Source organism: Meles meles, chromosome 20, assembly GCF_922984935.1.
Source record: "Meles meles chromosome 20, mMelMel3.1 paternal haplotype, whole genome shotgun sequence".
Taxonomy (NCBI): domain Eukaryota; kingdom Metazoa; phylum Chordata; class Mammalia; order Carnivora; family Mustelidae; genus Meles; species Meles meles.
Window position 1 is genome coordinate 52,311,151 of NC_060085.1, and position 27,877 is coordinate 52,339,027.

Consider the following 27,877-nt stretch of genomic DNA (forward strand, 5'->3'; position numbering starts at 1 on the left):
TGGGAGCCCTAGCCCTCCAGACTGACGGGGCCCGGGGAATCGGAACCGCAGCGCCTCTTCCCCTGGAGACTCTGTGGGGGCCCCAGGCCGGCCTAGAGAGGAAGGGAGGAGCCCAAGGGCCCAGGGCTCTGGCTCCCTTAGGTCAGTTGAGGGAGGAGCAGAATCAGGCCCTCCCGCACGCTGCATCCCAGCCCCAACCTCTTCAAAGCCTGGAGCTACAGGCAGGTAGCAGGTGAGCAGTCAGTCCTGGATGGGGTCTTCCCTCGGAGCTTGAATGAAGGGATGAGAGGGCAGGCAACGGGACAAGCTGAGGACAGGTCAATTCCTGGGCTGTGATCCTGGCCCTCAGGGTCCCTGTGAGTGAGCGACGGGACAGGGGAGGACTCCCCATCCGGAGACATCACCCCCTGGCCGCAACACGGAGCTTACTGTAGAGCCTACAAAATCTATGAGAGAGAAAGAATTGGAGAAAGTCAGAGACTACCCAGCGTTGGGGCTCCCCTCGGCCACTCCTCAGGGCGGGGCTGGGCAGGGGAGTGAGCTGCACAGAGTTGGAAAACCAGCCAGGCCTCTGGTTAGCTGGATGGCCCTGAGCAGGCCATTCAACCCTTCTGAGACTTGATTTCCTCATCTGTACAGCGGGCATAATAGCCTGCTTCTCAGGGTGATTCCAAAGAGTGAAAAAAACATAAAGAATTCCAGCTAAGGACTTTTCACAATATTTAGTGCACAGTAAATTCTGGAAATGAGAACAATTTATTTGTGTTTTTACTTTTGTCCCAGAGGTCTGGCTCAGAACTGAAGTGTGAGGCTCACTCATCTTGAGCTCCCAATGAGGGACAAACACACACACACACACACACACACGCACACACACACCCCGACAACAAACTGAGGTACAACAAACTGGGGCTCCTTCACATCACTTTAAACACCGAGCTTAGGGCACTTTGGGGAGGAAGGAGAGGACGCTGGGTGGGCCCACCTCACACCAGTCACATCCCCACACCTTTTCTTCAGAAAGGCCGCGTGGCTCTTAGTCATGCACTTCTGGAAGCTGCCACCAGAGGGCAGGCCCTGACCTCACACCAAGACAAGGGGAAACCACCGGGCGTCAGGGTCTCCAGGGATAGGAGCCTCAGAGAGAAAGACAGGCACAACAGCCCAGGAGGGCCCTGAGAAAGGAAACAGGCAGCCGGGAAGAGCCTGGCCTTTCAACTTTGGACCTGGGTTCAAATCCTGACCACAGTGCTTCATGACCTTGGACAAGTTACTGGACCTCTGCAGACCTCACCTCTCTCATTTGTAAAATGGTCATGATGCTTGCCTGGTGGGGTCTTGAAGAGTGACAGCTTCTACTGAGTATTCACCAAGTGCCCCCTAATAGACATCATCTTTCTTCCTCATCAGACAGCCCTCTGAACTGGTACTATTTCCACCACCCTTATTTGAGGAAGCCGGGAAACTAAGGCTCAAGGAGGTGCAGTCCCCAGCCTGCTTTCAATTCAGCGGCCTTCAGTCCATCGGTTCCACCACAACACTAAGCCACCTCCTGCCAGATGAGATTAAAACCCTCACTGCCATTATTCCCATTTTACAGATGAGACTCCGACAGAGGAATATAATTAATGGAAAGTGCTAAATATAGACCCAGCACATTCTAATAGCTTAAGGCAGGGTGTGACTGTGAAAACCACTACTCCTGTTTCTCACCGCAGGGCACACACACCCAGAGAGACGGGTGTCTGTCCACGGATGCCATGCCGTGCCTCCTGGGGCTCCGGGGACAGGGTGGGTCCCTGACTCAGAAGACCAGCCCCGCTTTGGAGAGCGATCTGGCACCATCATTACAATTTTAAGCGCGCAATTCCTCTACTGGAAAAACACCAAGAAAACACTGTGTATAAGAAGGCACAGACAAAGACGTCCAGCGTAGCATTGTCAGTGATAGTAAAATCCTGGAAACCTCCCCTAAAAGTCCCCAAGGAAAATAGTTAAATAGTTACAGTTCCTCCATCTGACGTAATGCTAGGCACTGGATAGAAAGGGTTCTCCATAAAAGGATAAAGATCTTGAAGACACGCTCCAGGGTTGGGGACAAAAAGCAGTCTCGCGAGGAATTTGGGGTGACCCCTATCCCGTGTTATATGGGCATGTAACACTACTGTGTATTTTGTAAAAGGACATATAATGTACACATAAACATCTGATAACTGGTTAGCCTGGAGTCTCCGGCCTCATGTGTAAATTTTTTCTTCATCAGATTTCAACGTTACTTGATATATACGAAGGCTGATATGCAGTACACTAGGCGTAAGGCACACTGTAGGAAGCACCTGTGTGGGCTCGCCGGGCAAGACCATCACCATATTTTGTACATGCCTATACCCAGCCCCATCTCAAGCTCCTGGCCTCCCCTCTTCTACCCCAACCACAAGTAAGCATCATCCTATCTTCTGTATTTGTTTCTTTACTTGAAAAAAAAAATGCAGTACCACCATAAATATACTTATGATCAAACCATACATTAGTGTCTCTTGGTTTTTGACTGAACTCCATGAAAGTATCACTCTGTTATCTTCTGGAAATTGGTTTCCCCAACTCCTCTGTCTCAGTACTATGTTTCCAGAATGTGTCCATCCTGTTACTCATAACTACAGTGCATGCATTTTCAGTTATGCTCCATTCCAGGATGTGAGTATATCACCACTTACTATCCATTGTCCTGTCAATGGCCATTTAGTTTGTTTTTAGTGGTCTGCTATTTGAAGCTGCTGCCACATTTCTCATGGGTTTCTACTCAGAGCTGGGTTTGCTGGGGCCCAAGCATGCAAGTGTTCGGATCTGAGGAATAATGTCAAATTGCTTTCAGGCGGGTCGGACTGTCTGCACCTGTTCCAGTTTTTGCTTCATCTGTAGGACTCGGAGACCCCTGGAGGCCCCGCCCCCGACCCAGCCCGCGCACTCGCCTTTGTTCTCCTGCTTGAGCTCCTCCTGCAGCAGATCTGTTTGCCGGTTGCCCAGCACGAAGGCGAGGAAGGAGAGGATGAGGGCGTTGAGGATGCCGATGATGGCCAGGATGTACGCCCAGCGCACCGAACAGTCCCCCAGGGAGTACTTCCCGGTCTTGGCCCCGCACATGTCCCGGATCGTCTCGGCGTCCCAGCCGTCGGGGAAGATCATGCAGCCCAGCACGAGGCACAGAGCTGAGTGGGTGCGAGGCCGGGCGCACCGCCATGGTCAGGGAGGAAGAGAGAAGGGGTTGAGTACTCCCAGAGCCAGAGGACCACCCCAGCCCCGGTCGACTGGGCCCCCGCAGGCTGCGCCCTCCCACCCAGTCACTCAACCCAAGAGCCTATTAAGCCTTCTGTGGGCTCCAGAAACTATAGGGTCTGGGACGGCCTCCTGCCTCGGGGAGCAGAAACTTTCCAGAACCCCATAATGACCCCCATCAAATCGACACCTCCAGGAAGCCTTCAAGGAAATACAAGGAAATAGCAATCCACGGTTACCTTCCTCTGCTCCCGTTAGCATCCCAACCATGCTTACTCCTTCCCATCCTCATCGTTCTTTATTTCTTTCTGTCATTCTTTCAACAAATATTTACTGAGCTCCATTTCCTTTTCTTCAGGACACTGGGCACACGTTCTTACTCACACCGTCGAGTACTGGCTCAAAGAACAGACTGAGGGAAGTTCTTTCCCTTACTCAATTACACTATGGGAATGCCCCTATTTATGTTGGAAATCCCAATACTGCCTCGCTGGGTAGTGGTGAAGATTGAGGGAAGTAAGGCGTGTAAGACACTCAGCCTAGTGCCTGGCATCTCCCCACTGAGGGCCCCCTGGGTGCCAGGCACTAGACTAGGGAGAGATGGGGCGCATTACTTGGACTTCAGCTTCACAGAGCTTGTAGTTAGTGGGGAAAGGTCCATTAGAGCAAAGAGGCTCAAATCCTGACCCAGCTCTTTTCTAGATGTGTGACCTCCAGCCAGTTCGTTGCCCTTTGAGACTCAGTCTTCTCATCTGTAAAATGGGGATAATGATGGCATTCAAGTGTAAAGGTTACAGGAGGCAGCAAATGTAAACACTTGACATAATAAATCCCAGGTAAATGTTAAATGTTATTATCATCATAACTAGTCATAATGATACCAGTAATAGTCACACAAATATGGAAATAATTGGGGAGGGCAGAGCTTAGTGTGATGGTGGGGGCGGCGGGAAGGGGCGAAGCCAAGAAGAGCCTTCTATTGAAATAGCCCCCCACCCCTTGTTCCCTCCTGGGTGTTCACTTCCTCTATCTTGAGTGACCCACCTCAGCCAATCCTGACCCACGTGGTATCGGTAGGCTCTTCCCAATGCCCAACCTCATAGGGGGACCCAAGCCTGAGCCAATCAGCACACGGCCCACCCAGCAAATCAGGCCCCGGGGAGCTCAGCAAGCGGCAAGGACAGTGACCTTCACTTCTGCCTTGCAACGAGCCGCCAGCCCTGAGACTTGGGAGTTACCCTGGATGCTGCCCTCTTCGTGCCTGCCAATCCCACCAGCAAGGAGGTTACTGTGTCTGCGACCGGAAGGTTCCACACCAGGCCCGTGGGGTGCTTAGCCTCAGTTTCAGGTGACAGTGATGACAAAGGGGGTGGTGGCCCGTCCTGCCCACTGTCTATGAGGCCCGCTAGTTCCCGGGGGGGGGGGGGGGGGGGGGGGGAGGCGGCCCTCGGCTTTGTCAGTCTCTCCCTCACCTACCGTTCAAGGAAGGGCTCCCTCGGTCTCAGACTCCCATCTGCCTGCGCAAGGTTTGCCCTCCTGTGCCAGGACAGTGTCCCGCGCATCCCTAGGTTGCACTCCTCATCCTGATGCAGGGCTCTCCCACGACACTGTGATCTCTCTCTCTCTCTCTCTCACACACACACACACTTAGGGCTTCCTCTCTTCCCCAGTGCTTGCCTCCGCCAAGATGATTCCCCGCTGAAGCACAGCGAGTCGCTTATGGGCTGGGGAGAGCTCCTGACAAAGGGGACGGGGCCAATTCAGGAAGCCCTGGGGTGAGAATGAGCTTGGGGAGCTCAAGAATCCGACGAGTCTGAAGACGCACTTTTAGACACCCAAATGGAGAGGGAAGCTCGGGGTGCGGTGGGGGGGAATCAGTGCCGGAGACGTAAATTTGGGAGCCGGGGGCAGGTAAACTCCCCGGGGCTGGCGTTAGGGAAACTGGCGAGAACGGACTGAGCCCTGCGGCGGAGTAGGAGGAGCCTCTGGAGAGGGTCGACCCGCCCGTCTCCCCGTAGGTCCCTGACATTTTGCGGGACCCTCCAGGCCCCAGTCGGAGACGGGAGGAGGGTCAAACGCCCGGGAAGAGGAAAGGAGAGAGAAGGAACACCTGGGTGTCCGAGGGCCCCTGCCCAGGTCGCGCGCTCCCGCCTCCCCCGCGAGAGTCTGGGGGTTGGAAAAGAGCCTGAGAAAGGGCCAAACCCAGCCAGACTCTCCGCCTCCCCCCTCCCCGCGTGCTGCGTTTCCTCCGGTTCCCGGAGCATCCCCGTTTCCATGGAGACCGCGCCCGCATCCCCAGCTCGCAGCAGCGCGGCCAGGCTCGGGAGGGCGGGCCTCTCCGCTCCGCAGCCCCCGCTCAGCCCTCACGGAGTTTCCTTCCCGCGGCCCTGCGCCCGCGTTCTCGCTGGCACTCTCCCGCTCAGCGCTCACGTGCCTCTCCCCGCCGCGTGCCTCCCGGTTCCTTCCTCCGGTCCACCCTTTTTATCTTTCTTGTTCTTCATCTGTCTCTTACGGCCCTACTCTCTCGCGGGCTTGTCTCGATTGCGCTTGGGGGTCGCCCTCGATCCTCCTCCCCTTGTCTAGTTAGATCTCTCCGCATTTAACATTCGTTCAACATCCCTTCTCCTCTCTCTTCCTTTTTCGCTTCTCTTCCTTCTCTGGATCTAGCCCCTTCGCCCTCTCCTCTCCCCGGCTCTCCCTCCCTACACTGCACAGGTAAATCCCGAGTGCGTTATGTGCGGGGCGCTGTGCAGGTGCTGGGGAAACTGGAGGCGTGGTCCCCAGGAGAAGAGACGTGTGGGGAGGAATAAAATCAAGTCGACACACAAACAGAATAGTTATGCATGGCAACGACTGCTTGCCAGGAAGCAGACTAGGGGTTGAGACCCAGAAGAAGCGCGTGCTGGGAGAGGGTGGGGCTGGGGCCTCTCCGTCTCTAACTCACTCTGCCTCCTCTGCTCTGCAGCCAAGTACTGGGTGGCTATGTGGCTCCAGAGGCCATGCGGTAGGGGTGGGGGGGAATGGGAAACACCCAGGAGTCAAGCAAATGGAAAAAAAGCCTATCAGATGGTTTCCCTGGACCTCGGGGAAGAGAGGAAGCGATTACTACAGAGACAGCCGAGGACAAGGAAGTGACCTTGCTGAGGTTCAAGCATCAGAAGATGGAATGACTGCAAGCAAGGTGGGTTTCAGCATCCCCACGTCCTGGATGAGGAACCTGAGGCTTAGGTCTTTGGAGTCTGAGTTCAAGTCTCTCGTGGAAGACACAGACCCAGGTGCAGGATACCATGTGGAGGAGGGCTCCTCAACAGAAGCAATTTTGACACTTGGCCTTAGAATTCGTCACAATGAGGACTGTCCTATGCCTGGCAGGAGGTTCAGCATCATGCCTTGCCTCTTCCTGCCAGATGCCCATGGCACCACCACCCTCAGTCATCATGAAGAACGTCTCCAGACATGCCAAACGTTCTCTGGGGGGCAAAAGTGTCTCTGGTTGAGAACCACTGGTCTAGGGGAAGGGGCCCTTGGGTGGGGCATCTCTATCCCTCACCCTAAAGTCCACTGACTGAAAGCGCTGTGACAAAATTAATAATATGAATATTCATGCTGTGGTAATGACATTCACAAACAGCATGGCATGCTTAAGTACATGCCAGGGTACAGAGCTCCTGACATGATCCGGTTTAATGCTGTAATGAATCTGTACCGCAGGAAAAGTCATCATCCTCATTTTACAGATGAGAAAACAGGCTCCGAGGAACCAGCTTTCACATCCCATGTCACAGAGCTAGTCAGTGGTGGAATCTGTATTTAAACCCAGACAGGTCTTTACTTAACATTTTTCTTTTAATAGACTCGCTTTTTAACTTAGAGGCATTTACTTAAAAAGTAAGCTTTATATCACTATCATAGAAAAGGAAACCAGGATCATTTGCCACAAATAGAAGGAAACTATAAATATAATGAAACCAAAACAATGTTCTTAGATTCTAGCTGGATACTTTTGCCTGCCAAATGCTCTGAGCTCTCTCTCTCTCTCTCTGTTTAAGAGACTTAATAGTGTGAGAGGAGTTAAAGATATACTAGCATCAAACTGAGCCTTTCTCCCTGAAGCCCTGAGACACTGGCCACCATGCACAGCCTCGATGGGAAAAGCGGAACTCCCATTCTTCCCCTGCAGCTTTAGGCCAAGTCAGCTTACGTCTCTGGGCCTCAGTTTCTTCATCTGTAAGATGGGGGTCATGATATCCTACTCATTTCATAGTGCTTTTTTGAGAGTCAATTAGCAGGTGAGAAGAGGAACCTCAATTATAACTGGTGAAGTTATGGCCGCTCTTGAGAAAAAAGAATTCTTAGACAAAAGAGAGGAGCCCTTTTCTAGGGGGGTGATCTGTACATACAAGGGGATGTTATTTATTCAGCCTTAAAAAGGAAAGGAATTCTGACACGTGCTACAACATGGAGGAAACCTGATACACTATATTCAGTGAAATGCGCCCGTCACAGAAAGACAAAGACTGTAGGATCCCACTTACATGAGGTCCCTAGAGCAGTCAAGTTCACGGAGACAGAAAGTAGGATGGTGGCTGCCAGGGCCTGGGGAAGGAGTATGGGGGTTAGTGTTTAAAGGGGACAGGGATTCAGTTTTGCAAGACGAAAAGAGTTCTGGAAGATGGGGGATAGATGTGCTACCCAACACTGTGCACTTGAGGAATGGCTAAAATGACAAATTTAATGTTACGTGGACTTTGCCATGAGAGAGGGAGACAGAAAAAGAAAATCGGCAGGAGGATACAGAAAATAACATGATATATCTGCCCCGTGGACATGTAAGTAAAAGACTGAGGGGAAATGGAAATTAAATTTATAAGAGTGGTGGCTTCTGGGCAGGGATGGAGTAGGACTTTAGCCTTTAAATGTTTCAGCTTTTCAGAGTGAACGTCTTCATATACTACTCGTGAAATTTTAAAACATTTTTCAAAGAATACACATAGGGGCGCCTGGGTGGCTCAGTGGGTTGATGCCTCTGCCTTCGGCTCAGGTCATGATCCCGGGGTCCTGGGATCGAGCCCCGCATCGGGCTCTCTGCTCGGCAGGGAGCCTGCTTCCCTTCCTCTCTCTCTGCCCGCCTCTCTGCCTACTTGTGATCTCTGTCTGTCAAATAAATAAATAAATAAAATCTTTTAAAAAAAATAAAGAATACACATAGAAGCCTACATATCTGTAAACATTTCTAGAAGTATAGGGAAGCAGATTAATGATGGATACCTCTAAGGTGTGGACTGGGAGGCAGGCAGGAAGGGAAGAGGGAGGGGACACTTGGCATTCTATGCCATCCTGTGCTATTGAATGTGTCTAATATCTGCATATATTACTTCTGTAACAAAAACTCCATTATTATGTCCAATCCTTTTCCATCTATCCCAGGCCATGAAATCCTCTTAAGCTTTTTTTATTTTTTTTTAAAGATTTTATTTATTTATTTGACAGAGATCACAAGTAGGCAGAGAGGCAGGCAGAGAGAGAGGAAGGGAAGCAGGCTCCCTGCTGAGCAGAGAGCCCGATGCGGGACTCGATCCCAGGACCCTGAGATCATGACCTGAGCCGAAGGCAGCGGCTTAACCCACTGAGCCACCCAGGGGCCCCTAAGCTTTTTTTAAAAATTAAGAAACGAAAAGACCGTTAAAAGGAAGAGCAATACTTGAATTTGGGAATGAAACTTGAGTGAGACCAGAAGCAGTGAAGAATTACGAAGAGCAAATGTGTGATACACTCAGGTGTTTATTTCTTTAAAGCTTGTGCTATAAATGTACCCTCTTATAAAGTTTTTTTTTGTTTTGTTTTAAGTAGGCTCCATGCTGGGCATGAAGCCCAACCTGGGGCTTGAACTTGTGACCCCAAGATCATGACCTGAAATGAAATCAAGAGTTAGAAGATTAACCCACTGAGCCACCCAGGGGCCCCTATAGAAAGATTATTAATGATGCATTTTTATGCTCAGTTCTTTTAATAGCATTTCACTGTAATACTATTACACCATCCTCAAGGGACATCTGCTAAGTTGGGCACTCCAAGAGGGAGGCCTCTGTTTTGGCACAGTTGCCCCCTCCATGCATGACACACCACAGCAGCGACCCTTTCCTGGGGTCACACTGCGTGTCCTCAGGGCTTTCTGTCCCTGGGAAGACTCCACAGAGGTTTGCCATAGACTCAATTGTGTCCCCACAAAATTCCCATGTTGAAGCCCTAACCCCAGGTGTGATAGTATTTGGGTGTGGGCACTTTGGAAGGTAATTAGGGTTTGGGGAGGTCTTGAGGGTAGTAGGGCCTCATGATGGGATTAGTGCCCTTATAAGGGAAGACAGCAGGGACCCTGCTCCCCACACCCCCACCAGGTCAGGACACAGCCAGAGGGTACCTCTTTGAGGCTGGGTGAAGACGCTCAGGGAGCAGAACCTTGCCTGAGGAGGAACAAATTTGCTGCATCTTAGAACCAAGCAGCTGAGAAAAAGTGCGATCCCTTTATGCACAGTTCAAAGACAGGCAAAACTCACCTACAGGACGGAAAATCAGACAGGTGATTACCTTTGTGGATAGTGACTGAAGCGGACATGAGGTCCCTGATCTGGATGCTATTTCCACAGGCAGGTTCGCTTTGTGGAAATTCTCTGAGCCACAGAGGGGACATTTTCTGTCCTTCTCTCTAAATGTGTTATACTGCAGTAAAACCTGACTTTAAAAAAGGCTGTATACCATAGTGGGTAAGAAGTGAACCTCAGAATAATCAAGAGATCACTGGTTAGAGCACATCCACGCGACAGCACGCCGAGCAGTCGTGGAAGGGAGGAAGGAAGCCCTTTGATGTGCTGCTGTGGGACGGCGCGTGGATGTGCTGAGTGAAGTGCAAGGTCTCGGGCAACAGATGCAACATGATGCTAGCATTTGGGGGGAGGGGATGTGAGTGTGTGCGGGGCTTGGCGAGGGGGGACTGTTTTCTTGCATGGACACAAACTATTTCTGGAAGGGCCAACAAGACGCTGATAACCCTGGTTACTTTTCAGGAGGGGGACAGAGTGGCGAGAGGACAGGAGGGGAAGAGACACTGAGCTGACAACTTGCTGCACATTTTGGATTCAGAACCATGTGAAGAGTTACCTATCAAAGCCGTGAGGTAGGTGGGAGTTGTCGGCTAACAGGTGACTATTACTAGAGATTCTCACTCACTTGGAATGAAAATAATTAAAGCGACAAAGAATGGCAAGGCACAGGCCAAATGTTACTCTCGGAAATAATGGCTTAATCACAAAAACATAAAAATGAAAATCCCTTTTGACTGACCTTCCCAACTTCCGGGAATTTATCTGAAGAAAATGCTCTCAGATCGAGCTACAAGGATGTCTGTCACATTATTACTTATAAGAGAAAGAAGAGGGGCACCTGGGTGGCGCAGTCAGTTAAGCATCTGACTCTCAGATCTCAGGGGGGATTACCCCACAGCCACCCCCCACCCCAGTGCTCAGCATGGAGTTTGCTTGGGACTTTCTCTCTCACTCTCCTTCTGTCCCTCCATATCGCATGCCCTTTCTCTCTCTAAAATAAATAAAATTAAATCTTTAAAAAAGAGAGGGGTGGGGCGCCTGGGTGGCTCAGTGGGTTAAAGCCTCTGTCTTTGGCTCAGGTCATGATCCCAGGGTCCTGGGATCGAGCCCCGTATCGGGCTCTCTGCCCAGCGGGGAGCCTGCTTCCCTCTCTCTCTGCCTGCCTCTCTGCCTACTTGTGATCTCCATTCTGTCAAATAAATAAATAAAATCTTTAAAGAAAAAAAGAGGGGGGTACTTGGGTGGCTCAGTCAGTTAAAAGTCTGCCTTCCGGGGCACCTGGGTGGCTCAGTGGGTTAAAGCCTCTGCCTTCGGCTCAGGTCATGATCCCAGCGTCCTGGGATCGAGCCCCGCATCGGGCTCTCTGCTCAGTGGAGAGCCTGCTTCCCTTCCTCTATCTCTCTGCCTGCCTCTCTGCCTACTTGTGATCTCTGTCTGTCAAATAAATAAATTAAATCTTTAAAAAAAAAAAAAGTCTGCCTTCCACTCAGGTCATGATCCCGTGTCCCGCGCCCCACATCGGGCTCCCTGCTCAGCGGGGAGTCTGCTTCTCCCTCTGCCTCTGCTGCTCCCTGCTTGTGCTCTTGCTCTCTCGCTCTCTCTCTCAAATAAATAAATAAAATCTGCTTTAAAAATAAAAATTTAAAAAACAGTGAGAGAAAGGAGGAGAGAGAGAAATAATAAAGGAAGAATGGAAAGAAAGAAACAATTTAATATCCAGCAATATGGGAATACAGTTCTTTCCTGTCACAGAATGTCACTCAGCTATGAAACTTGAATATGAATCTCCTCAGGTAGCCATTGAGGAAGATTTAATGATACAGAAGATACTTATGCTATGTTAGGTTTCCAGAGGCTATAAAAATTAACATGCAATATAATTTCGCTTCAGGGAAAAAACACTTACAAAGCTAGAGCAAACAGCTCTAACAGCATTTACCATGCTGGGCACTACAGGACCTTATGTACTTTAGTTTATGTCATCCACACAATAATCTGCATTATTATTTTCTTTTTACAGATGAGGACACTGAGGCACAGAGAGGTTATCCAAGTTATCCAAAGTCACACAGCTGGTAAGCTGCAAAACCGGCTGGCAAGTTTGAACCCAGTGAGCCTGGCTCCAGAATCTGCTGGTAACCAGTAATCTCCACCATTTGGACTGTGGGCCAGGCAGTTAAGAATGACTGATTCTACTATGCAGCCATCAAAAGAAATGAAATCTTGCCATTTGCGACGACGTGGATGGAACTAGAGGGTATCATGCTTAGTGAAATAAGTCAATCGGAGAAAGACAACTATCATATGATCTCCCTGATATGAGGACATGGAGATGCAACATGGGGGATTAGGGGGATAGAAGAATAAATGAAACAAGATGGGATTGGGCGGGAGACAAACCATAAGTGACTCTTAATCTCACAAAACAAACTGAGGGTTGCTGGGGGGAGGGGGGTTGGGAGAGGGGGAGGGGGGTTATGGACATTGGGGAGGGTATGTGCTATGGTGAGTGCTGTGAAGTGTGTAAACCTGGCGATTCACAGACCTGTACCCCTGGGGATAAAAATACATTATATGTTTATAAAAAAAATAAGAAATAAATTTAAAAAATTTAAAAAAAAAGAATGACTGATTCTGGGAGATTATGGATATGATTTTGCTCACCTATAGTCCCCAGTTTTTCTACAAAGAACAATGATAACTTTACAAAGCAATAAAGATCTTAGAAAAAGGGGACACACAGAGCAGCAATGCAGCACAGAACTCATGGCCAGCTGCTTGTGTCCCCCGTGAGTCCCTCCCTGGGGTCAAGGAAAGGATCAGGCTGCATGTGGGGCTGAGGGGAGCCCAGTGAAGAATCTGTCCACACTGGGACCACCGCTTTCCAAGGCGCTGCTTCCCCAGCACCCCTGGCCCTAGGGGGCTATAGGGAAAACCTCTGACAGGCTGAGCCCTGCTAAGGGAAGGAGGGTGTCTACAGGCCCCTCACTACCAAGGCTTAGTGCTGGCTCTGCTCCCCCAGGGCAGGCCCTGCTCTTCTGAGGGAGACTGGGCCTCTCCTAACAGTCACCCCCAACTCACTGAAGATCCAGGCCCAACCTTAGTGCCTGTATCCATCCGGGATGCTGGGGTCGGGATGCCTGTGCCTGGGCTCACCATCCCCCATCCAGCACCCAGAGGCTAGGAGGCACCCTAACTCCCCCTTCCCCTCACCCCCACATCCAATCCATTCCCAAGGTCGACCGACTTGACCTCCAAAAATATCCAGGATCCGACCTCTCCTCTCCAGTTCCACTGCACGCATGTGTCCAAGCTGCCATGATCTCCCTCCTGGAGGACCACGGTGGCCTCCTAACTACTTCTCAGCTCCCACACTTACCCCATCATCCGCTGTTCTCTGCTCAGCATCCACAGTGACCTTTCAGAAATGGACGGTGCCGCGCCCCTGCTCAGCACCCTCCAAAAGCTCCCCCAGGCACTTAGAACAAAGCGCTGCCACAGGCTGCCCACCTTTCCCTCCAGCCATTAGGCCTCCACTCTGGACACTCTGGCCGCACTGGCTTCCTCTCTGTCCCTTAAGACCCATCAAGTTCAGCCCCACCCGGAGGCCTTTGTATGGACTGTTCCCTCCTCCTGGGAAGCTCTTCCAATGTAATCCAGTCCCCAGTTCCTGGTTCCTGATCTTGAGGACACCACAGTTTAGGAGGGGGCCTATCCAGAAGACAGATGATTGTGGGTGGGGGACGGGTGGAACTGGTGAAGGGGATTAAGGACACATCGTGGTGAGCACTGAGTCATGTGTGGAACTGTCCCATCGTTACCCCGCACACCTGAAACCAGCAGAACACCGCGCATCAACTATACTGGAATTAAAATGTACCCCAAAAAAGAAGACAAATAATTCTATCTGGTGTCACAGGTTACCATCACTTTGTGCGGTAATCATTTGGGAACTGAATTCAGTATTTACTTCCCCAGTCCCAGGCCCAGCCTATGGCGGAGCCCATAGCCTCTTCATAACCTTTGAATCCCCCCATCCATGCATCCCCATTGTCCTGGCTCCGCCTAGCCCCATCTTCTCTCCTGTCTGGTCAGAAGTCTCCTGCTGCTCTCCCCGCAGCCTGTCTGGTCCCCCCAGCTCAGACCAGGCCCTCCCAGATCGCTCTGTCCCTCTGGGTCCCCCTCTGTTTCCTCCAGGCACGTGTCCTTTCTCAAGGCCATCCTTCTCCATTTCTCAGTAGCTAATCTGAGCAGCTGCTCTGGCTCCTTCTCTGGCTCCTCCCCCACCTGCCTCTTAAAGGTCGGTGTTTCTAGACTCTCCCCTTCTCCCAGCACATACTCTCCACGGGGCAATTTCACCCACTCTTAGACTCATTCGATGGTGCCTCACATCTCTGTCTCCAGCGGAGACCGCTGCCCCTGGGCTCCCAGCCCGAATACCAGTTGCTTGTCAGACCTTTCCTCTTGCACACCAGAGGGTCTGCCAACTTAACATTTCCCAAACTGACCCGATGTACCTCCTGCACGTTTGGGAATGAATATCAGTCCAGGGACCCAGTCATCCAGGGAGGAAACCTGGAGTCATCTGTAACACCTGCCTTATCCTCCCCGCCGGACAGCCACTGGTCTCCCACACAGGTCTCCTATATTCCTCCTCCTCCTCTCTCCCTGCTGCCTTGGCACCTCTCACAAGGACCACAGGCTCCTCACCTCCCATCAAGCCTCCATCTAGTCCACCCTGCAGCCACCTCAGTCATTTTTCTAAATCCCGCATCTGGGCCTGGTGACTCCCATGCCTGAAAGCGGATGCCCATGGAGCACCTGGGTGGCTCAGTCAGTTAAGCATCTGGCTCTTGGTTTCAGCTCAGATCGTGATCTCAGGATCATGAGATCGAGCCCAGCATTGGGCTCTGTGTTAGGTGTGGAGTCTGCTTGAGATTCTCTCTCCTTCTGCCTTTGCCCCTCCCTCTTATACTCTCTCTCTCTCAAAATAAATAAATAAATAAGTCCTTTTTAAAAAATAAAGACTAAAAGCAAATGCCCATCACATAAGGATAAGACCCAAACTCCAAGACCCAACTTTGAAAGCTCTCCATAGCCAGTCCTACCTGCCTCTTCAGGCTTATCTTCTCATTCTTCCATCTGTCCTCCCTTATTGTAGCACAGACACTGGGAGCCAAAGTGTTTGGATCCAAGTCACACACCAGCTAATAATAAGTGCTAAGAGTTCTTGAGGGTCTCCTTTGTGCCAGGTCTGTACAATATTCACAATCAATGTTTCAACAGCCCCCAAGGTAGTTACTATTATTATCCCTATTTTACAGATGAGAAAACTGAGACTCAGGAATTGTGTAACCTTCTTAAAGACACTTAGCTGGTAATGCCACACTTAGCATTTGAATTCAGGTTGTCTGACCACTGAATATGCTGCCTCCAAAGGAGTGGAGGATAAAAGCTAGGATTTAAATTAGATGTCATCATTCATTCATTCAACAGACACTTATTAAGCACCGACTATGCGCCAGGCACAGACTCCTGGTCCAGGGCTCTCATTATACCATTAAACTTCTCTGGGATTAAAGTAAGGTTGATAATGATGAATAACATAACATGGGGATGAAAAGAAAAAGACACAAATGAGAGGCTTCCAGAATAAGAATACTTCAGTCCTTGTTCTCTTGACCCCTCCAACTCCTCCAAATCACCCTCTCCACTGATAGCCAGATGTGATATCTACCCCCGCAACCCAGCTCAAAACACTTCAAGGCTGTTCTGGATACCACACAAACCCAGGACAGAACTGACAATTTGATTATGTTGAGAAAAAACAAGTTTCACTATGGGGAAAACATCCATAGACAAAGTCAAAAGATCAACTGGGAACAATATTTGTAACTCATATCACAAAGAATTAACTTTCTTAATATACAAAAAGTTCCCTTTTTTTAAAGATTTCATTTTTAAATAATCTTAGTACCCAATATGAGGCTCAAAACCCCAAGATCAAGAGTCACACTCTACTGACTGAGTCAGCCAGGTACCCCACAAAAAGTTCTCACATATCCAAGAGGGAAAATGCCATTAACTTGATAGAAATATATATATATATATTAATATATATATACTGACTATACACACACACACACACACACACACACACACACACACACACATATATATATGTGTATATATATATGTATATATATATATACACACTGACAGTTTATATAAATGATATATATGTAGGGACACGTGGGTGGCTTAGTCAGTTAAGCAGCTGCCTTCGGCTCAGGTCACAATCCCAGGGTCCTGGGATGGAGCCCCGCATCGGGCTCCCTGCTCAGCGGGGATCCTGCTTCTCCCTCTGCCTGCTGCTCCCCCTGCTTGTGCACTCACTCTCTCTCCTCTCTGACAAATAATAAATAAAATCTTTTTTTAAAAGGATACATATAAAAGCTGCTTGACTTCATGCATGATTAGAGAAGGGCAAATTACTACTGTAAGAGTATTTTTTTAAGCATCAGGTTGGCAAAAATAAAATATCTGATAACATACTCCATTGACAAGGAAGTGGGGTAACAGTACTTTTATATGTTGCTGCTGGGAGGGTAACTCTGTACAGTTCCTACAGAGGGGACTATGGTAGGATCTGTCAAAATTGTAAATATACAGACCATTTAATCCAATAATTCTGCTCTAGGTCTTTATTTTGTCCTCATACGCACATATGTGTCAAATTATTTATATACAACATTATCCACTGAAATATTGTTATAGCAAAATATTTTTTTTAACAAGACTTTTTTTTTTCAGAGATTTTATTTATTTATTTGACAGACAGAGATCACAAGTAGGCAGAGAGGCAGGCAGAGAGAGAGAGAGGGAAGCAGGCTCCCTGCCGAGCAGAGTCCGATGTGGGAATCGACCCCAGGACCCTGAGGTCATGACCTGAGTCAAAGGCAGCAGCTTAACCCACTGAGCCACCCAGGCGCCCCTGTTATAGCAAAATATTGTAAACAACTTAAGTATTGATAAGATAAATGATGACACATCTATACAAACGTATATTTTGCAGCTCCTGAGAAAAAACAGCTCTTTATACACTAAAGTGGAACAATCCTAACAACAGAGTATGGTGGGGTGATAGTATGTGATATCTGGATTGGGACATAAAAGGCAGTGTCGTGGCCAAAACAATCTTCAAAAAAGAACAGAGTTGGAAGACTCATACTTCCTGATTTGAAAATTCACTACAGAACAGCAGTCATCAGGATATTCTGGTACTTGTGTAAGGACAGACATATAGATCAGTGGAACAGAACAGAGTCCAGAAGTAAACCCATGCATCTATGGTTAACTGAGTTTTGACAAGGATGCCAAGACTATTCAATTGAAAGAGAATCATCTTTTCAATAAATGGTGCTGGGACAATAGGGGAGCTACACGCAACCTTACCCCACATACAAAAATTAACTCAAATGGATCAGACACCTAAATGTAAGAGCTAAAACTATAAACTCCTTGGTAAAAGCAGAGGTACCTTTTTCGCGTCGGTGGGGGTGCCTGGGTGGCTCAGTTAGTTAAGCACCGTCCCCCCTTTCAGGTCCCTGCTCAGCGGGGAGTCGGCTTCTCCCTCTCCCATTCTCCCCCTGCTCGAGCTCTCATGCTTTCTCTCTCTCTCAAATAGATAAATAAAATCTTTAAAAATAATTTTTTTGTGCCCTTGGATTTGCAAAAATTCTTAGATATGCCACCAAAAGCACAACCAACACAAGGAAAAAAGAGATAAACTGGATTTTGTACAAATTAAAAACTTTTGTATTTCAAAGAAAACTATCAAGAGAGACAAAAGACAGCCACAGAATGGAAGAAAATATTTGCAAATCACATATCTGATAAGGGACTTGTATCAAAAATATACAAAGAACTCTTACAACTCAATAATAAAAAGAAAAATAACCCAGTTTAAAAAATGGGCAAAGGGGGCGCCTGGGTGGCTCAGTGGATTAAGCCGCTGCCTTCGGCTCAGGTCATCATCTCAGGGTCCTGGGATCGAGCCCCGCATCGGGCTCTCTGCCTGCCTCTCTGCCTACTTGTGATCTCTCTCTCTGTCAAATAAATAAATAAAATCTTTAAAAAATAAAAAAATAAAAATAAAAAATGGGCAAAGGATCTAAATAGATATTTCTCCCAAGAAGATATACAAATGGCCAATAAGCACATGAAAAGACTCTCAACACCATGAATCATTTGGGAAATACAAATCAAAACCGCAATGAGACACCAGTCCACAGCCGGTAGGATGGCTATAATTTAAAAGCATCCGGTAACAACAGTGCTGATGAGGTATGAAGAAATAGGAACATCCTCATACACTGCTCCTGGGAATGTACAAAAGTGCTGCCACTTTGGAAAACAACCTGGAAGTTTCTCAAAACGTTAAATATAGAGTTGCCATTTGAGCCACCAATTCCACTCCTAAGTATCTACCAAGAGAAATGACCATGTGCATCCATGCAGAAACTTGTACACCAATGTTCACAGCAGCACTATTTGTAACGGCCAAAAAGTTGAAACAACCCAAATGTCCATCAACCCATGAATGAATCAACAAAATGTGGTCTATCCATATATTTCAACATTGTGGCCATAAATGGCCACAAGAGGAATAAAGCACTGACAGGTGCTACGACATGGGTGAACCTTGGAAACATCACGTGAAATGAAAGAAGCTGCAAGGACTGCATGTTGGAGGATTTCATTTGTTTGGGTTTTGGGTTTTTTTTTTTTTTAAGATTTTTTTTTTTGGTAAGATTTTATTTATTTGTCAGAGAGAGTGAGCACAGGCAGGCAGAGTGGCAGGCAGAGGCAGAGGGAGAAGCAGGCTCCCCGCTGAGCAAGGAGCCCGATGCGGGACTCAATCCCAGGACGCCGGGATCATGACCTGAGCCAAAGGCAGCCGCTTAACCAATTGAGCCATCCAGGCATCCCTAAGATTTTATTTTTAAGGGGCTGCTGGGTGGATCAGTCGGTTAAGCTTCTGCCTTTGGCTCAGGTCATGATCTCAAGGTCCTGGGATCAAGACCCATATCGGGCTCCCTGCTCAGCAGGGAGTTTACTTCTCCCTCTCCCTCTGTGAACTCTCTCATTCTCTCTCTCTCTCTCTCTCAAGTAAATAAATAAATAAATAAAAATCTTTAAAAAATTTTTTAAATTTATTTTTAAGTAATCTCTACACCCAACGTGGAGCTTGAACCCACAACCCTTAGATCGAGAGTTGTGTGCTCCACAGACTGAGGCAGCCAGGTGCCCTTGTATGATTTCATTTCTATGAAATGGCCAGAACAGGCTAAGACAGAGAGACAGAAAGTCAGTTAGTGGTTGCGTAGAGGCTGGGGAGGTTGGGCGGGAGAGCTTTGCGGGGGTGAGACCTAAAGGGCCTAAGGCTTCTTGAGGTTATGAAAATATCTTACAACTGGTTGTGGTAATGGTCGTACAACTCTATAAGTATGCTGAAAACCACTGAATTATACACTTCATATGGATAACCTATATGGCATAGAGTTATAGCACAGTATAACCGTTACCAAAAAAAAAAAAAAAAAAAGGAGAGTGGGGCAATGTAGCATCTTCCTTTCTCTCTCCTTGGTCACTCATTCTGAGGTCTCCTGCCAACACATGAGAGTGCTTAGAAGTGGGTCCTTCAGCCCCCTTTACCCACAGATGACCACGGCCCCTGCTGCAGTCTTGGTTGTAACTTCAGGAGCAACCTTGAACCAGGCAACCTTGAACAACTGCCCATCTGAGCTGCTCCCAAATTCCTGTGACTCACAGAAACTGAAAAAATAATGGCCCGTTGCTTTAAGCCACTAAGTTTTGGAGTAATTTGTTATACAGTTATAGATAACTAATATGCCATTTTAGCAAAATAATAATGGTAATAGGGCGCCTGGGTGGCTCAGTGGGTTAAGCCGCTGCCTTCGGCTCAGGTCATGATCTCAGGGTCCTGGGATCGAGTCCCGCATCGGGCTCTCTGCTCGGCGGCGAGCCTGCTTCCCTCCCTCTCTCCCTGCCTGCCTCTCTGTCTACTTGTGATCTCTCTCTGTCAAATAAATAAATAAAATCTTTAAAAAATAATAATAATAATAATGGTAATAATCATAAGTGTTTGCATCTGCTTGTCTATTTCTGAGATTTCTTGGAAGAGACACTAAAGGCACTGGTGGCGGGGGCTGCCCCAGGGAACTCTGGGAGGACCACTGGGGAATGAGGGCAGGGAGGAAGGCAGATGTCTGATTGTACACCTTTTTTCCCTTTTGAATTTTGTATCATGTGCCTGATTAATTATTCCCTCAAAAAACCTTCAAAAAAATATATGCTGACAGATGAAGTCCATAAACTCCCGACCATGGCTTAGAAGCCTCCACGATCTAGCTTCCCAATCTGAACACTCACCACTCCCTGCCCTAAGTGTTGGTAGCCCCCAAAACATAAAACACACCAAGCTATTTTCTATCTTCACGCCTGTGTCTTCTGCCTGGCTGCCCTTCTCTTTCCGGCCCTTCCTCCCAAGACACAGCTCAGATGCTGGAACTTTTTGGAAGACTTCCCTGGCTGTCCTTCACTGAGTTCCCTTCGTGCCCCCGGAATACTCTGGGCTTGATTCAGTCATTCCGCACGCCATGCACACAGGAGCGATGATCTGTCTTCTTCCCTGCCTCTCCCATGACCCTGTGAGCCGTGTGGCAGTGGGGACTCTTGCTCTGGACTCCCGGAGGCCAGCACTGTGCCCAACCCAGGAGAGGCTGTCCCTAAAGGACGGATATGAGAAAGGAAGGGTGCAGGGAGGGAGAGTGGAAAAAAGGAAAGAAGGGACAGGTGGGGGAGGAAGAAAGACAATGGAGCGGGGGAAGAAAGAAATCCCCCCCATATGCTCAGAGCTCATGCACAGAGATGGACTGGGTGAACAGATTCCCAAACCAAATCCGAAACCAACCCCCAGAGAAATGGGGAGGAATGTAGGTAAATACACTAACCTGCAGGGACCTGGCTGCTCCCAGCCCAGAAACCCCTGGTGCCGAAGGCACACACCTGGAAGGCTAGAAGGTACTCATCCTCAGATCGCCAACACCCTACCGCCATCCCCACCTTCGGTCTCCCCCAGCGACCACTGTCCTGTTCAGGGCTGTGACCAGCCCCCGAGCAGGGCCACACATACTGCAGGTGCTCAGTACTGAATGAATTATGAATGGAATATGGTCAGAATCATCTCCCTTCTGTGGGGGGCAGAGCCTCACTTTGTGACATGAACTTGTTTCTTCTCTCCAGGACTAGATTTTTTTTCTTTCTCTGTAAAATGAGGCGGCTGGGCAGCTAATTGGCAAGACCCTTTTCAGCTGGCAGTTTATGACTTCTCGAGGCCTTTGATCATCCCAGCAAGTTCAAACTCTCCCACCTGAGCAGCAAGAGCTCCTCACAAGCTGCTCTTCACTTAGGCTGTGTCACGGAGATGATGTGACCATTTACTGAATGCCCACTGTCCACTATGAACACATTCGGTGCTTTATAGCCATCATTTTGTTTCTTTCTGCCACCTGAAGTAAATACACTAGTAATCTCCCCTGGGCCCCTGGCTGGCTCAGTCAGTAGAGCATGGGACTCTTGAACTCAGGGTTGTGAGTTCGAGCCCCACGTTGGGTGTAGGACTACTTAAAAACAAAATCTTTAAAAACAATAGCAATAATTTCCCTTTTACAATAAGGAAACTGAGACCTCGAGAGGAAAACCCACTTATCCGAGACCACACAGCTGGGAAGGAGCAGAGAGAGAATTCTACGTCCTCTGCTCTTACACCCCTACCCCATATTACGCCCCCGGACTCTCAACCAGGCTTCCAGCTTGAACCTCTACTCCAGCCAGCAACCTCCCCTTGGCTAACCTCACCCAGCCCACGGGTGAACACTGAGCATGGACAGCTGATGGCTCTGTCTTGTGATGTGTGTATCCTCTCCCAGGTTTGGTTGTGAGAGCAAGAACTAGATCCATCCAGACTTGTTTTAAGTTTCAGCTTCACCCTTCACTAGATGTGTGACCTTTGGGCAAGTCACTTTAACAAATGAACATGAACTGTCTAACAAATATGGAAATGTCTAGCATCAAAGCTGGTACCTTGTGTATTCTCACTAAGTGGGAAAGACCAGGTCCAGAGTAGCAGAGGTACCTGGAGAAGCTGGCCCCTGACTCCACAAAGAGCCATCTGGGTTTTCAGCCTCTCTGCTTAACACTTGAGTGTTATGCCTAAAACCTCCTGCCACTGCCCCCATCACTAATGCCCCTCTATAATGCCTTCCTCAATCCTTGGCCTTTCGAATCAGACAGCCCAAGTTACAATCCTAGTTCTCCCACTTACATTCTGTATGACCTTGGACAAATGACTCATCTCTGAGGCTTAGTGTTCTCTTCTACAAAAGAGTAATAATGGTGCCTACTCCATATCACTGTGAGGATTAAATAATAGTACTCATGTCCATGTCTAGCACATGGTCTAGCATACAGCAAAGGCTAAGAAAATATTAACTGTTTTTCCTGAATAATAACAAGAGTTGTAGTAGCTTTGAGCTGCCTGCTGATCAAAGTCCAAATGCCTGACCCACTATTCAGAGACTTGTACACTGTAGCCTGCGTCATTCCTTCCTCGCCTCTCCTCCCACTCCTCCCCTAGGTGGAGGTCACCCCCAAGCCACATGTGGTTTTCTCACCTCCATGTCTCTGCCCATGATCCTCCTCTCCATTCAGAATGCTCTCCCCCACCTCGCACCTGTACACATCCTCACCTCCCACTCAAGCCTCACCTTCCAGTGAAGGGGCCACCTCCTGGGTTTCCCCAGCACTTACAGCCAGGACATATTAGTGCTTAGACTCTCCAGAGTGAGGCTTTTCTGTCTGCGCCTGTCCTACCAGCGGTTACACTTGATTTCTCTTTTCAGGAACTGACCTTTCTCCACTGTTGGTCCATGTGTTCGAGGGATGGGAATACAGCTGAAGCCTTAGACAAAGTCACGTTGATTAACCAAGAGGTGAATCCTTGGCCAAAGCCTGGGCCAATGAGAATCAGCCCTGGAACTTTTGCTGGAACCACTGACTAACAGATGTTCTTTTCCCAAAGGCACTGCTAAGCTAAAGCAATGTAAATTCCAAGCTGTGAGTAGCCTTATTTATCACCTTTAGGAGAGAAGTGGACTTTAAAAATGAGCTGACACAGAGGAACCAAGAAATGGCGATAGACATTTTCTTAATAGCATTATTTGAGTATCTGGATCTATCCATGCCTAAAGCAAGTTATCTTTTTTTTTTTTTTAAGATTTTATTTTTAAGTAATCTCTACATCCAACGTGGGGCTCAAACTTAACCATAAGATCAAGAGTCCCATACTCCACTGACTGAGTCAGCCAGGAACCCCTGAAGCAAGATACTCATAAAGAAAGATACTTTATGTGAGCCAAAAACCCTACCATCCCTATTTTATTTGATTTTTATTTATTTAAGCCATTTTGAGTTGGATTTCTGTCACTTGTCACTGAAAAAATGCTGACCATCATGGTGATCCAAGTAGATAGTAAGCTTCCTGAGAATGGAGATCTCATCATATAGACCTAAATCCTTGGGGATCAGGATCATCTCAGTACTGTCGCCCCTAGCACAGGGATGATCACAGAGCAGGTAAAGAATAAATAGAGGATAAGTATCTCTGAATTTTCCCAATAGTCCAGGGCTCTACACTTAGAAGAATCTAAAATACTTGAATAAAAGTTTACTTGAACAAGAATTCTAATTCTTTCCTGATATAAACAAGGTCCTTTGGCACTCTGCAGTTCCTCTGAGAATGACTGATTTCTTACTTTCTGAATAGAAGGATCTTGGCAAAAGAGCTGTTTTAGGAGACACACAGGGCTGAAAGAGATACGTTGAATCCACTAATGTAACTGGTTAGACTCCCACTGTAAGAATGACAAAACTGAGATTTAAGCTAAAAACAACTGCTTAATACTGCAGGGTGAATCACTCAGGCAGAATCAGCCAAGCAAGACCCCATCCCATGACTCGTAGTCCAATGCTCCAGTCCTGATGTCACTTCATTAAACAAAGTGAATTGGTCACTTACCAAGAGAACTCAGAAATCTCTAACCAAAATGAAATAAACTGCTCAGCTCTGCTAACTGGCCTCCTCAGCCCTCAGGACAACACAAGGGAAAGAGCACCAGGCCAGGAGTCAAGACCTAGTTTACTCCCCTCCTGGCAATGAGACTTTGGGTAAGACCTTTTCTCTAGTCTCAGTCTCCTCTCTCTAAAATGGGGGGAGGGGAAGGTGGGATTTGAAGGAGCTGATCTCTATGATCCCTGAAATCTGTAATTATATGGGGTTATTGGACACTTCATCAAATCCCTAAGATTAAACCCACATAAATTACAGAGAATCGGAAGGCCAAGAGGTTAGCATCCCTTCTGCAGACTCCAAATTAAGGGTGAGGGATTGAGGATTCCAGGTAGGTATATATTCTTTCCAGCTTGCCTTTGGAGGAAGAATAGAATGGAAATACATAAAATTACCTTCTGTGTGCCACAGAGAAATATGGAGATATACCCCCTACACTCTACAATTCTCCTTTCTCACCTTCGAAGATCCTAGAAGACTCACATCTAAGTAGATGGAGTGAGACAGATTTGAAACAAGCTCATTACAATGTCCTCATCTGAATGAACACTTTCTTCAAAGTAGTCCTTCTGAGACTTTGAGAAATTCTTCCTGTGGGACAGTAATTCCTCCCTGTATTTGTAAAGGTCCTCTTGGGGAAGCAAACCAGCCTCATGGTTTAGCTCTCATACCTTGGCTTTCATCCCAAGTGACAATTCTCAATTCGATCACTACTGTATTTTCTACACTTGGCCCTAAGCAACTTCCAGCCATTTCCGAAAAATCATATTCTTCCTTCAAAAGATGGAGGTTTCCCTCAATGATGATGTTCAAGAAAACACACCCCACACTCCGAGGACAATTTCCTACAATGTTTTGAGCAGTGGAATCATCAGCAAGTGATATAACACCTCCTGCAGGGAGTCTCTTTGAAGAGGCCCACACTTGTTGAATGCCCTGAGGTGCTTATTTTGAAAAACCATCTCTACTATATGATCATCACATTTTCCCTACTCTTTCTCATTCCTGGAGGGCTCCAAACTTTTCCTAACCTCACCAGCCCTCCTCCTCCACTCCTGCTATATCCTGACCTCACTCTCCCCAGCCCAACTCTTTCCTGCCTGCAATTAGGCAAATGCCCAAGTTGCTGAATCTTCAAAATCTGCCTTCAATCGAAAGGTAGGTGGGGGTGGGGACTTTAACGGGTCCTGGAATACAGTCTCAGCAGTTCTCTTACCCAAAGTTCCCTTCTCCGGTTCTTAGAGCAAGATGTCTGTCCTAGCTAAACATTTCAAAGGGGCCCAGGGATTTATTCCCATTGGACATAGAACCAGAACCCTTCCTGCATGGGGGGGGGGGGTAGCAGGTGGAGACTTGCCCTCCCAAGACCCATGCCGTCCACCACCCACATTTCAACACTGAATAGACATTATAGACATTCATATCTTCCTAAGCTGCTTTATCTTAATACAGAACTTCAAAGTTTACAAGATACTCTTTCATTTGTTCTTGGAATCTTCTCCATTGTTTTACAGATGAGGAAGCCTAGCTTCAGAGAAGTAAAGTGAAACACCCAAGTTGATAATATCAGCAAGATAAAGGTCAAAGTCAGATTTCCTGATTCCCCCAACTCATGCTCTTTTTGATACAATAGAAATTGCTCATTCCTAAAGTAACCCCTCATTCAGATAATTATTTCCCCTAAGACAGCCAAAAGAGACTCTCAGAGACCCTTAGACACTTTAACATAACACTAACCCATCAGTAATTACAGTCTGCCCATATCCAAGCACACAAACTCAAAGACCTAGTTCTAAGGCTTTGCCTCCTGCCCCAAGGTGTTTCTCTCATAAATCCCCTCCCCAGTGGCTGCTGAGGGACAGCCAAGGAGGTGTGTCTTTAGACAGAGGAGCAGAATCTCTCTGACCCCTCCAAGAAGGGGTCCTGGAAGGAAGAAGCCCGGTCTTCGGCGCCTGTTCTAGGGGTCCCACCCCCACCCCTCCCCTACCTGCCAAGAGCTGCATCCAGGCGCAGATCTTGTAGACCGTGGCCGTGTTGCAGAAGAAGAAAAGCGCAAAGCAGGTGATACAGCCGAGGATCAGCACCATGGAGAGCAGCACGAAGAAGGCGGCTGCCTTGAAGGCGCCGGACGGGATGGTGCTGAAGTCGGTGAAGGAGCCTCGGCAGGTGAGCTCGCGGCCCGCCAGCCCGCTGCCCACACAGTAGTGGAAGAGGCCGAAGTAGCCAGGCTTGGGGGTGCTCACGCTGTCGCCCACCCAGTAGGGCTGGATGAAGACCACCACGTTGATGATGGCGAAGCAGATGGTGAAGATGGCCCATAGCACGCCGATGGCCCTCGAGTTCCGCATGTAGTGCTCGTGGTAGAGCTTGGAGGCCTCCTGCGAGGGCAGCATGGTGCCCGGGGGCGGGGCCGGCGGCGGCGACGGCGGCTGGCGGGGGCCGCCGGCCCGGGACCGACCGCCGGGCTGCCGGGCTGACGGGCGGAAGCTGGGGACGCACGCGAGAAGCGGCCCTGAGCCAAGGAACTCTCGAAGGAGGGGCCTGGGGCGGAGCTGGTATCTAGGGGGTAGTATGGAGGGGCCAGGAGGGGGTCCTGAGTCTTGGGGCGGTGTCTGAGGGGAGTAAAGATCTCCAACTGGGGGCCTAGGTAAGGGACATGTGAAAGTTGGGGGGCTGGGATGAGGGGGATGGGATGTGGATATGGGAGCTGGAAGTGGGGGCCAGCTAGAAAGTGGTCATGGGGGTGTTGGGGAGGGGGTTTGGGGGCTAGAACTGGGCGAGTAGTAAGGAACCAAGGGTAGATGGAATGGAGGCTGAGGACCGGTACTGGGGGATTAGCAGAGGGGCTGTATATACGGAGCTTGGAAAGGAAATTGGGGACTGGTATTAGGGGTAAGAGAAGATTTGGTATTGGGCGTCTAGAAAGGCGCTGTGGAGAGGGGGGGTTGGTGCTTCTATGCGGGAATAGGAAGGGGATATGAGGGGCTGATACTTGGGGACTGGGAAGGTGATATGGGGGCTGGGACAGGGAGGGCGAAGTGGAGGAATCAGGATGAGGCTAGTGGGGAGTCGAGGGCCGGCACTGCAGGGTCTGAACACAGGGAGGGGGTCTGGGGGGGTCCCACAGAAGACAGGACTGGATGTAAGCTAGGGGAAGCCTAGGATTGGCGGGCCAGGGCTGAGGAGAGAGGTTTTCCAGGCCAAGGGTACAAGGGACTGGGGCCGGCAGACAGCCCGGGCCTCGAGGGGCGGACTGTGGGCAGGGGTTATCCCGCGAGTGCTGGGGAGCGGCCCGGCCGGGGTAGGGCCGAGGGTGGGGGTGGGGGCGGCTGCCCCGCGCCCAGGCCGGACGCGCGCGCAGCTTGCGGCCGCGGGGACGGGGTGCGGGGAGACCAACCTGGGCCCGGTCCGGAGCAGTGGGTCCGGGACTGGCACGGCCTAGGCGCCCCGGCTCGGCGCTCCCAGCAGCTGCTGCCTCGGCCCAGGAGGCGGCCTCGGCGCGGCCTCCATCTTGCTCGGGTTCTCCCCGGGGCGCGCTCCCGCGCCGAGGCGCGCGCTCTCGTGCACCGGCGCGGCTCGTCGGAGGCGCGCTCCCGCCTCGGGCGTGCGGGGCGGGGCGAAACGGGGGAGGGGCGCTCCAGGTTTTGGCAGTCAGGGGAAGGGGTGGGCACGGTCCCAGGGGTCCCCCAGCCGGAGCAATAAGCCTCTTACACAGTAGGCCCTTTGGCTTGGGGGACCCACTTCTTCCAGTCTGAGCTGCGGGGCTTGTGGGGCCCCGCAGAGCCCATGAGAA

At 49.2% G+C, this 27,877-nt stretch overlaps 1 protein-coding gene across 1 annotated transcript; it reads right to left on the reverse strand.

The window, feature by feature from the left end:
• Nucleotides 1–316: 316 nt before the first annotated feature.
• On the reverse strand, nucleotides 317–27,609 carry LHFPL4 (LHFPL tetraspan subfamily member 4). Its single transcript, XM_045991556.1, has 4 exons — nucleotides 27,482–27,609; nucleotides 26,072–26,571; nucleotides 2,970–3,206; nucleotides 317–446 (listed from the first exon to the last, which is right to left on the reverse strand). Exons 2-4 carry the CDS (start codon nucleotides 26,475–26,477, stop codon nucleotides 346–348), a joined length of 744 nt encoding a protein of 247 aa, XP_045847512.1. The 5' UTR covers nucleotides 26,478–26,571; nucleotides 27,482–27,609; the 3' UTR covers nucleotides 317–345.
• Between the last annotated feature and the right edge of the window lie 268 nt (nucleotides 27,610–27,877).

What these genes read in the sequence shown, in the direction of transcription:
- LHFPL4 (XM_045991556.1), bottom strand. Translation starts at nt 26,477, where the DNA reads ATGCTGCCCTCGCAGGAGGCCTCCAAGCTCTACCACGAGCACTACATG. An exon ending in CTGGATGCAGCTCTTGGCAG is followed by an intron (nt 3,207 to 26,071) that starts GTAGGGGAGGGG and finishes GCACCCACTCAG; the next exon opens with CTCTGTGCCTCGTGCTGGGC. An exon ending in GCTCAAGCAGGAGAACAAAG is followed by an intron (nt 447 to 2,969) that starts GCGAGTGCGCGG and finishes TCTCTCTCATAG; the next exon opens with ATTTTGTAGGCTCTACAGTA.